The sequence below is a fragment of the Sodiomyces alkalinus genome (assembly GCF_003711515.1).
Source record: "Sodiomyces alkalinus F11 unplaced genomic scaffold SODALscaffold_3, whole genome shotgun sequence".
Lineage (NCBI taxonomy): Eukaryota > Fungi > Ascomycota > Sordariomycetes > Glomerellales > Plectosphaerellaceae > Sodiomyces > Sodiomyces alkalinus.
In genome coordinates, this window is record NW_021167081.1 from 2,762,222 (window position 1) to 2,772,988 (window position 10,767).

The 10,767-nt window shown below is 44.7% G+C and overlaps 1 protein-coding gene across 1 annotated transcript; it reads left to right on the forward strand.

Moving 5' to 3' along the window:
* The first annotated feature begins 3,429 nt into the window (after window positions 1-3,429).
* SODALDRAFT_309850 (DNA-directed RNA polymerase I subunit RPA2) lies at window positions 3,430-7,489 on the forward strand. The gene is made up of 2 exons (XM_028609116.1): window positions 3,430-4,109; window positions 4,160-7,489. The coding sequence occupies exons 1-2, from the start codon at window positions 3,639-3,641 to the stop codon at window positions 7,388-7,390; spliced, it is 3,702 nt and encodes a 1,233-aa protein (XP_028467904.1). The 5' UTR covers window positions 3,430-3,638; the 3' UTR covers window positions 7,391-7,489.
* The last annotated feature ends 3,278 nt before the right edge of the window (window positions 7,490-10,767 follow it).

The following is a 10,767-nucleotide window of genomic DNA, read 5'->3' on the forward strand; positions in this document are numbered from 1 at the left end:
GCACCGGTAAAGGATATACCTACCCGATACGCCCGAGAACTAATAGTCCGATACGGACATACTAAGACCGACCTTAAAAGCTAAACCCTATAAAAGATTACTAAGGCGGTTAATTAAGTTACCCGCCGCGTAGATATAATAGCCGCGCGGTGACTCCCGAGTAATAACGTGATTATCACGTTTAAGTACGGGAACGAATAATAGATAGCGAATATAAATAACTAGGTTAAAGGCCTATTCGGTATAGGAGCTATAATATATAAGAAAACGTATTAAGTTATAGTAAAAAGAATATTAATAGCGTAGCTACTAACTTATAAACCCGATACGGCGCTATAAGAACTTTGGCTATAGAATAATATAGCGATTACCCGGATTAAGACTAGGAAACCCAGGAATAATATAGCGCGGGTAGCGTTACTAACTATTAAAGTCGCCCGCCCCGAGGACGCAGAGCAACTAGTAAAAAAGGGAGTCTTCTTTAATTACGGATACTATAATAGCGAACCCTATAACCCCGAGATCTCCTTATAATAGTGCTTTAAGTGCCTTAACTTCGGATATAAAGCAGGTTAATATTAGGCGATAGAAGCGCTATACGGGTATTATAGCGGCGTAGAGTCGGCGTATTAAGGGGGCTTCGCGGCGTATAAAGCTAAGACGGACCTAAAGAAAAGACGTTACGCCGCCTATAAAGGGCCGTATATAGCGTTTAACAATAAATACCTAAGTAAAGTAAAGGAAAGAGCGTGGACTAAGGAGGTATATACTAGTAAGGTAAGGGGATTTAACCTTAGCTAACTCAAGGAATATAGGGCGGAGAGGGAGTATAGCGTCTTTATAGTATCGCTAAACACGATAGTAGTCCCCGGACCGCCCGAGAAAAAGAGAAAATAAAAAGGACGTCTTTTAGGGTCGCGGAATATCCTCCTTAAATCGCGTACCGCCCTCTCTACGCCTACTTAGGATAATAATATTATAAGGTTCCTCGCCTCTAATACTACCTTCTAGCGCCTATAAAGCCTTATCCCCTACCCCCGGGCTATACCTAAGGCGTAACTATACAGCGAAGCGAGCGCGGCGTAGCCGCCTAAGATAAATAATTTGAATCACTTAGTATAATATAGGGGGATAGCGGGATAGAGTATAATAAGCGCTTTATGACTATAGCGGGTACGATATAATAGCGGTAATAAAGCCCGGGTTAGATAAAAGGAAGAACCCGATGTACCTAAGGGGATATAATTATAGGATAGTATAGGGGAGTAGGCGCGCCCTATTCTATATATATAAGCGGTATAAGGCCGCTACGTTTATATAGCGTATAGGTAAGGATTAGGCCTAGGCTATACTTAGAGTCGGGATATAGCAGTAAGAGATAAGTATATAGGTAGTATACTTACTATACTATAAGGGAGGAGAGTAGGAGACCCTAATATATACCCTTATAGCGGAACCGGAGCGGTAGCGTACCGTCCTAGTAAGAGACTTTAACCTAAAGAACCCCTTTTAGGACGGGTATAATAGATACGAAAGATAATCGGAAGACCTTATTACGCTTACGCACCGATAATAACTCGACCTTATAACCCAGAAAGGATATATTACTAAGACCTCGGCTAATACTAATCGATAGTATAGCACGCTAGACCTTACTTAGGTTTCGGCGGACCTTACCTATATATACTAAGGGGACTATTTAGACCTAATAGGCTTAGACTATATAGCCTAGGTAATTAATATCGATATAGTATAACCGCGCTAGCGTATCGCTAGTAAAGGATAAAGGTAAAGGAGGTTAGACTAGGAAGCGGCCTAGAGAGAGGCCTGGAGGCTAGACTATAGAGAAATACCCCTTACCCCGGAAGTAATCGACTAGGTAGTAAACTAGATACTATAGGACCTTATTAGTATCGCGGACGCTACGGCGCCGCGCCGTAAGCCGGCCGCCTTCCGCGATAGGCTGTTATAATAGATATAGCAGATAGTAGAGGCGAATAAGGAGGTAATGAGGCTAACTCGATATTACTACGGGCGGAGGTCGCGCGGTAAGTAGAATAAACTTAAGGAGGCAGAACAATATCGCGATATTCTAGTTAGAATAAAGAAGCGGAAGAGCTAACGCGGCGCCGTTAATACGACTATAATAGACTAAAAAAGCCTCTAAGTATTATAACGATAGGCCCAGATAGTAAGGTACTTACCCCTAAACCTCTTATCTATCCCGCCCCTATAGTATAGCGTGGGCGGACCAGTCACGATAATATATAACGGGAAAGCGATAATCCTTATAGAGAAGTTTTTCCCCCCCTTATACCCCACGGAAAGCGGGCGTATCGGCGGCGCGCTAAGGACGGCGGTAATACTACTTATATAGGAGGTTATAGAAGAGGAGGTCTAGCAGGTTATATAATAAATAGTACATTAGAAGGCACCCGGGGAGGACGGCTTACTAAACGGATTCTTACTCGCTTATAGCTAACCACTTTATAGGCGATTAGTATAACTCTTCTCCGCGAGCCTTAAGGCCGTATATTTCCTATAATAATACTCTACCGTAGAAGTAGTAATACTTAAAAAACTAAGTAAACTAAAAGAAGCTTATATAATAGCCTCGGGGTAATAACCGATATTACTCCTTAGCGTGACGGGGAAGGTCCTTAAGAAGATAATAGTAAGGAGAATTATAACTATAGCGGAGGAGCACCGACTCCTCCTTACCGGATAGATATATAATCGGAGATACCGTGACACGATAATAGCGGTTAAGGCTATTATAGAGGGAGTATACGCTATCGCACGTTAAATAGCACTTAGATAATTAACTTAGTAAAGTAGAAATCTCGTGTATATATATTATATTAAATTATATCTAGGAGAGTCTCTTATACCCTTACTTTAAGTGGTAAAGACTCTGTTATAGGTACTATATCATTTAGATCTTATCCGACCTTTTCCGGTACCCGCCCCTGTTATATCCTGATACCTAAGGTCCCCGATATCCGAAGCCCTTAGTTATAGCGTGGATCCCCCCTGGATCCCCTATAGACCACGTCGTGGTCCGTGTACCTATGCGATACGTGTGGAGTACCTCGGTCCTATATATCCACTCTTATTTCCCCTGCTTTTTCCGTACAGTTAGATATCCCTATAAAGTATTACAAACTTCACTTAAATAAATACACATATATCTTTTATGTACCTTATTTATATGCTGACACATATTCTGACAGTAATACATAAAAAAATGCAGTTACACTAAAAACATTATGTAAAAGGGGTTCTTATGCTGTCGGTGGGTCATAGGTTATGCATTTTTTCGCTGACTTAGGGGGCCTTACCAAGTTGATGAAATTGTCGAATGGGGCCTTAGCTTTCCTTTTTTCCTTCAAATACTTTTTTTTTCATTTCCGCACCCGGGTTTCTGTTCACCTCCAGTGCCTTGGATCCGTCACACATTGCTCCCGTCACCACTCGCCACCCTCCCTGAGAAGAATCGGACATTTCTTATTCGAAAGAGGGACTGACGACCGACGACTGTACGGAGCAGTCAGATTGATTCCCTTCCACTTCCTTCTTACTGCCGACGGGAGAGCGTCCTTCGCTAACCACTGTAATAGCCCAGGCTAACGAACGACATGGCTCCTTCAGCAACTAACACCACCTGGGATCACGAGTATAACACAATTCGCAGAGAGAACATCTTCAAAAATCCCCCGAAGGATCACACAGCGTACCCTGCTTTGCAGGCAGCAGTCGCCCCTCACATCAATTCTTTCAATGCCCTTTTTCGTAGCGATATCCAACCAACACTGGTCGAACATGCCCTTGCCGACATTGACGAAAAGATATACCTTGACGGCGATGACAAAACCTCGCAAGACCGAAGGAACCGGTTAACGATCAAGTATAAGAGTGTGTCGCTACATAAATCGCAGCTGCCTCCATCGAATAGATTTGCGAGGAACAGGGATGTGTATCCAGCTGAGTGCCGGGAACGCCATGTTACTTACCGGGGCAAATTATCTGCCACATTCGAGTATCGCATCAATGATGGCGACCCGCAAGAATTCACTCGAGACCTGGGCTCTATGCCTATCATGGTCAAAGTAAGTCGAACCTCGATCTTGGGGGTTCTCCAAACTTACGTCCCTTCAAGTCAAACAGGTGCCACCTCGAGAACACCCCGCCCGACCTGTTAGTAAAGAGAAAAGAAGAGGCAGAAGAGCTGGGCGGTTATTTTATCGTGAATGGCATTGAGAAGATTATCCGTCTCCTGCAGGTGAACAGGCGAAACTTTCCCATGGCCATATATCGACCTAGTTTTACCAACCGTGGCTCCGGTTACACCCCCTATGGCATCATCATCCGCTCTGTTCGACCCGACGAGACGTCTCAGACTAATGTCCTCCATTACTTGAGTGACGGCATCATCACCTTCCGATTCTCCTGGAGGAAAAACGAATATCTTGTTCCGGTTGTCATGATTCTGAAAGCCCTCGTGGAAACGAATGATCGAGAAATCTTCGAGGGATTGATAGGCCCTCCGGGCAGCAAATCCGCGGAGAACACGTTCCTCACGGATCGAGTCGAGCTCCTTTTGAGAACATACAAATCGTACGGCTTGTATAGCAAGTCGGAGACGAGATCGTATCTTGGTGAGAAGTTCCGAGTTGTTCTGGGTGTTTCTGACTTGATGTCGCACTACGATGCCGGCACCGAGTTTCTCAGGCGAGTGGTTCTTGTCCACCTCGGAAATGTCCATGTCATCCCGCGGCAGGACGGCGACAAGTTCAAGATGGTGGTATTCATGATTCGCAAACTCTATGCCCTGGTCGCCGGGGAGTGTTCGGTGGACAACCCGGACGCGGTGCAGAACCAAGAAGTGCTGCTCGGCGGTTTCCTATACGGAATGATCCTGAAGGAACGCCTGGATGAGTTTCTGGCGACGTCGGTTCGTGCTTCCCTTAGGGAGTATCACAGGAAGTTCCCCAGCCGAGTTTTCACATCCCAGGATTTCGCTAAAGACTTCCCCTCAACCATTTTCCGGCTTGCCAATGAGGGCATTGGTCCAGGACTCGAGTACTTCCTCTCTACAGGAAATTTGACCAGTCCTTCGGGTTTGGATCTTCAGCAGACGGCTGGGTATACCGTCGTGGCGGAGAAGCTCAACTTTCTCCGTTTCATCAGCCATTTCAGGATGATTCACCGCGGTGCTTTCTTCGCTGAACTCAAAACAACGACCGTGAGGAAGCTGCTACCGGAGTCTTGGGGTTTTCTATGCCCGGTTCACACCCCTGATGGTGCACCGTGTGGCCTCCTGAATCATCTTTCCCACAAGTGCCAAATCATGACCGAGGCGGTCGACGTCTCAACATTGCCTACTCTCGTGACGGCCCTTGGGGCCGTGGACGGCTCATCTGCATCGACCGACGAGAGTGTAGTTATCATGCTCGACGGTAGGATTCTTGGTTGGTGCACGCCACAGGTATCTCGGCGGGTCGCGGACACTTTTCGATACTGGAAAGTCGAAGGAACTCATGGCGTAGCTGTCCATCTCGAGATCGGGTATGTGCCTCCATCGCACGGAGGTTCTTATCCCGGCATCTATTTGGCATCCAAGCCGGCGCGTATGGTAAGGCCTGTGAAGTATCTTCCGCTCCAGCGCGAAGACTTTGTGGGCCCCCACGAGCAGCCCTACATGTCCATCGCTGTTGTAGAGGAAGAGATCGTGTCTGGTGAATCAACGCATGTCGAGTTTGCTCCCACGAACATGCTTTCTATCTTGGCCAACATGACACCGTTCTCAGACTTTAATCAGTCTCCTCGGAACATGTATCAATGTCAGATGGGCAAGCAGACGATGGGAACTCCTGCAACGGCGTTGCGATATCGGACGGACAACAAGCTCTACAGGCTCCAGACTGGCCAAACGCCGATCGTAAGGTCTCCCCTGCACAATACCTACGGGTTCGACAATTTCCCCAACGGGACCAATGCAATTGTTGCGGTTATATCATACACCGGATATGACATGGACGATGCCATGATTATCAACAAGTCAGCCGACGAAAGAGGCTTCGGTCACGGAACAATATACAAGACGAAGGTGATCTCACTCAAAGAAGAGTCGAGGAGTCGGACGGCTAAGCAGGTCACGAAACTCTTCGGGTTTGCACCGGGAGGGTTGGTGAAGGGCTATCATCGCGGTCTTCTTGATGAAGACGGCTTACCGTTCGTCGGCCGCATGGTGCAGGAAGGGGACGTGGTATGTGCTTGGCACACTGTATCAGCGGAATTCGACGGCAAGCTGTCCAACCTGGATGGCCGTACTCACTTTGAGAAATACAAGGACTCAGAACAGGCCTTCATTGAGGAAGTTCGTCTTATTGGAAACGAGAACGGCACCGAGCCGGCGCAGACTGTGTCCATCAAATTTCGCGTGCCGCGCTCGCCCGTTATTGGAGACAAATTCTCATCACGACACGGTCAGAAGGGCGTCTGCTCCCAAAAGTGGCCGGCTGTCGACTTGCCATTCTCCGAGTCGGGAATACAACCAGACGTTATCATCAACCCACACGCCTTTCCCTCCCGAATGACGATTGGTATGTTCGTAGAGTCGTTAGCAGGCAAGGCGGGCGCACTCCACGGCCTTGCCCAGGACTCAACACCGTTCAAGTTCAACGAAGAAGATACGGCTGCGGATTACTTTGGTCACCAACTCATGAAGGCTGGTTATAACTTTCACGGAAATGAGCCCATGTACTCAGGGATTACCGGGGAGGAGTTTGCCGCTGACATCTACATCGGAGTTGTGTACTACCAGCGGCTTCGTCACATGGTCAACGACAAGTACCAGGTCCGCACGACGGGGCCTATCGTTCCGACCACGGGTCAGCCTATTAAGGGCCGGAAGAGGGGTGGTGGCGTTCGCGTGGGAGAGATGGAACGAGACGCGCTTTTAGCCCACGGCACCGCATTCCTGCTGCAGGACCGCCTGCTTAACTGTTCGGACTATACTCGAACTTGGATTTGCCGGAGCTGCGGATCGTTCCTCTCTGTGCAGCCGACTGTATCGCCATTCGTGGGGAAGAGGAAACAAGTCGGCACAGTCCGCTGCCGGAACTGTGCCCGTCGGCTGGACTCATTGGAGCTGGAGAGTAATAAATCGGAGGGGGAAATCTGGGAAGACGGTCAGGGCAACCAGTGGGTCGGCGGAGACAACACAACCATCGTGGTTGTCCCGGGAGCGCTCAAATTCCTTGATGTTGAGCTGGCAGCCATGGGCGTGAAACTCAAGTATCGCGTTGATCATCGCGATGTGACGCGGAAAGGGGGTTTGAAGCGCATGCCGACGTCTACTATATCCAGGATTTTGGCCGAGTCGTGATTATTGAGTCGGAAGAGAAGGGAAGAAGGAAAAAAGAACATACCCTACCTTAGGTACCTTAGTAGGAAAATAAGGAAAAGAGTTATGCTTAGAACCCCTAGTTATCCTTGGAAAAGCCCTATTATCCTTGATCTCCGTTCTATCCTTTAATATACAGTAGTCCTTAATTATTAACTAATAGGAAGTACGGGAATTTCACTTTACAGTGATTTTATTAGTCTATTAAAGTTATACGACTTCACGAAGCTATCGTTAAAAGGCAGGGGCAAGGGGGCAGGGGCAAGGGGGCAGGGGCAAGGGGGCAGGGGTAACTATGTTATATATATATCTTTTTCTAGTACCTATAGCAGCCTCTTCTATAGCAGACCTCTTTTATAGTAGACCTCTTCCATAGCAGTAAAGGTAGGTAGATTTCTTCTATGATATCGTGACGAAAAGCTAACTTTTTCTATATAGTAGGACCTTTTCTATATAGTAGTGCCTCTTCCACATAGCAGTACCTCTTCTATAATACCAGTGCCTCTTCTATAATAATATATAGGTAGATTCCCTCCACGATATCGTGACGAAGAGCTGACTTCTTCCACAAAGCAGGACCTCTTCTATAGCAGGACCTCTTCTATAGCAGGACCTCTCCTATACAGCAGGACCTCTTCCATAGCAGCAGTATCCGTGAGCGTATTTCAGGACCAGGACTTCTTGGTTTTCCTAGTATAGACAGATATAGATATAAAGTATAATTAAATCTCATTTATATATATTTATATAAAATTTACACTGGTAATATATCTTATCCGTACTTATATATTATTACCTATACTACCTCCGGGCCAAAGTTAGTATAGTCTGATATCTAAGGATAGCTATATATTTTAGGGGATAGATAAATAGCAGATACGTTTAGATATCCAGCAGGTAAAATATATATATACAGAGACAAGTTCCTTTATATACAAACAGCCTAATAATATCGGGGTCCCGGGTGTATAGGTATAAGCTATAATATTTACGCGTAGCTCTTAATTCAGTGTATTTATAAAGCAAAAGAGTAACTAACCTAGGTAAGTAAATAGCCTTAAATTACTATCTTATTAAGTTCTATTAGTTCCCGAGCAGCGTCCGTAATCGCCCTCTTTATTACCTTACGTAGATATAGGTCTTTATCTGATTAACCCTTAAAGTAGGCAGAAATATCGCCCTCGCGATAATCGGTCAGATTAACCTTAGTCTTTTCCTCCTCTTCTTAAGACTCTTCCTTAAAATCGTCGTTAAAAATACGGGCGCTACGCCTTAGGGCTTATATTCCAGGCTTAAACGTCGTAGCTAGATCTATAGACGCCGGTAAAGGTAGGAGGGTAGTTACTTCGCGACGCTCTTCTGCTTATATAACATCGAAATCTAATAAAGCCCTTTTCGTGCTAGTCTTACTATAGCCTTCTTTATAACTTAAATCAGATATTTTAACGACGCCTTTTAGGCGGCCTTTTCCGCGTATAATTATCGGATTAAAGGGTCTAGGAGTCTCGGAGCCAGGAATCATCGTATTTATCTTACCACGATTCTACTACTAGTATCGATGAATCGACGATTAAGTTAACGGCTCCTTACTACATAGATAGATAAGAAGTACGTAATGGTAAGGCAGGTCTAGGCAGCGTAGAATAGAATAGGGCTAGTATAGATCTTCTATAGAGCTTAGGGTATAACCTTTTGTCTAATAAAGCTAAAGAGAATCCCCCCCATAAAAAACTATACCCTATTTATTCTTAAAGACCTCTGATAAGAAGCTCCCGGCTCTGGTGATGCTAGAAAAGACATAGGTTACGGAATACTATTACTAGGTCGCCCGAGGAGCTATAAAGGAATAACTTAAGGCTAGTATACGACCCCTTAATAATAGAAGTCGTGGAGTGGCTAAAGTAAGGCTAGTAATTAACCTAGTAACGAATAATCTTCTCCTTAAATAGGCTAATCTAAGTTTTTATAGCGTAATTAACTATAAGAGCTAGGTGCTTACTATAGCGTTAAAACTCTCTAAGTTATTTCGTGAATTTATCCTCCCAGCTATAAGTAATTAAGGCGTTCTAGGCCTTAGGGAAAGTAGTATAGATTAGGTAGCACTTAATTATATTACCGACCTTTATTAGCTTCGGAAAATACTACTTATACTTAGCAAGGATATTTATATTAACGTGCTAGAGGTATAGAATATAGGGAATATATCTTAACTTTTACTAGTTATCTAACACATTTATTAGGGCTAGCTCCTGGTCGGAAATAAAGTAACGCGGGAAAGAGAATCTCTCGCTAAGGTATTTAGCTAAGTAGTTAAAAGCCTACGTGTATTATTCCTCTTTTTCGCTATCGATAAAGACATAAATAACCCTAGAACGCCTTGCGTAATAGCGATATACCGTATATATTAAGTAGGAGTATATTAAACCTATTAGTCTTATAGGTATAATTGAATACTAGTATATTAGGAAAGTATTTAAGGAGCTTTTAGGCAGAGCGGGAAGTAAGAAACAAGCACTTTACTCGACCTTATTCGTCCTTTAAATCGCGGTAAAAGTACTTAGTATTATTCTCTAATTACTATATAGTTAGTATATAGTTAGATATAAAGAAGGGACGTATATACTTACCTCGTAGAGCTACTAGAGTAGGGTATAGCTAGCTAGTTCTTTATATCGGTATCGGCTAAGTGGGTTAAGGATATCTCGACTCGAGATATCCTTAAGAGGTCCCCCCTCTACCACTTTAGGATTATAAAGCTTCGTTATAATCTAATAGGGCCGAATACGGCTATTCTATATAGTAGCGACCTTATCTTTACGTGTTACTAGCTAGGAGGTTTGGAAGGATAGAAAGGAAGATGCCTTAAGAAAGCCGTGATTATAAGTAAAGGCCTCACTACTATTAATAGGTTACATAACCTATGGCCTATCTCTGCCCTTAATAGATATACGGAAAGGGTAATTAGTTATCTACGAGCTTATTTTACGGCGCTTAGTGGTATAGGTATCGAAGACGTTAACGGCCTAAAAAGCTCCGCCTTTTCTATAGCGATACGTTACATGTATAGCCTCGCCCTTATAAGGATACTATTCGGCGATAACGAAGCTATATCTATTAGAGAACGCGTAAGACCGAATAGCCGTTCTGCCTCTTCCCTGGATATAAAAACGAGGCTAGAGGGAGGGGGGGGGCGTAAAGGCGGTCGCCGGGCTCTAAATCCATTATTAATCGTGGCGTCGATAGAGGCGTTAATATAGGTAGGTTAGGTAGGTTAGGTAGGTAGGTAAGGTAGGTAAGGTAGGTAAGGTAGTATAATATAAGGCTACGAGGGAATTAAGAGCTACGCGTAAATATTATAG

Excerpts from the sequence above, each read along its gene's own strand:
- SODALDRAFT_309850 (XM_028609116.1), top strand. The coding sequence starts at position 3,639 with ATGGCTCCTTCAGCAACTAACACCACCTGGGATCACGAGTATAACACA. Across the intron at positions 4,110-4,159 it reads CTATGCCTATCATGGTCAAA|TCAAACAGGTGCCACCTCGA; the intron begins GTAAGTCGAACC and ends CGTCCCTTCAAG.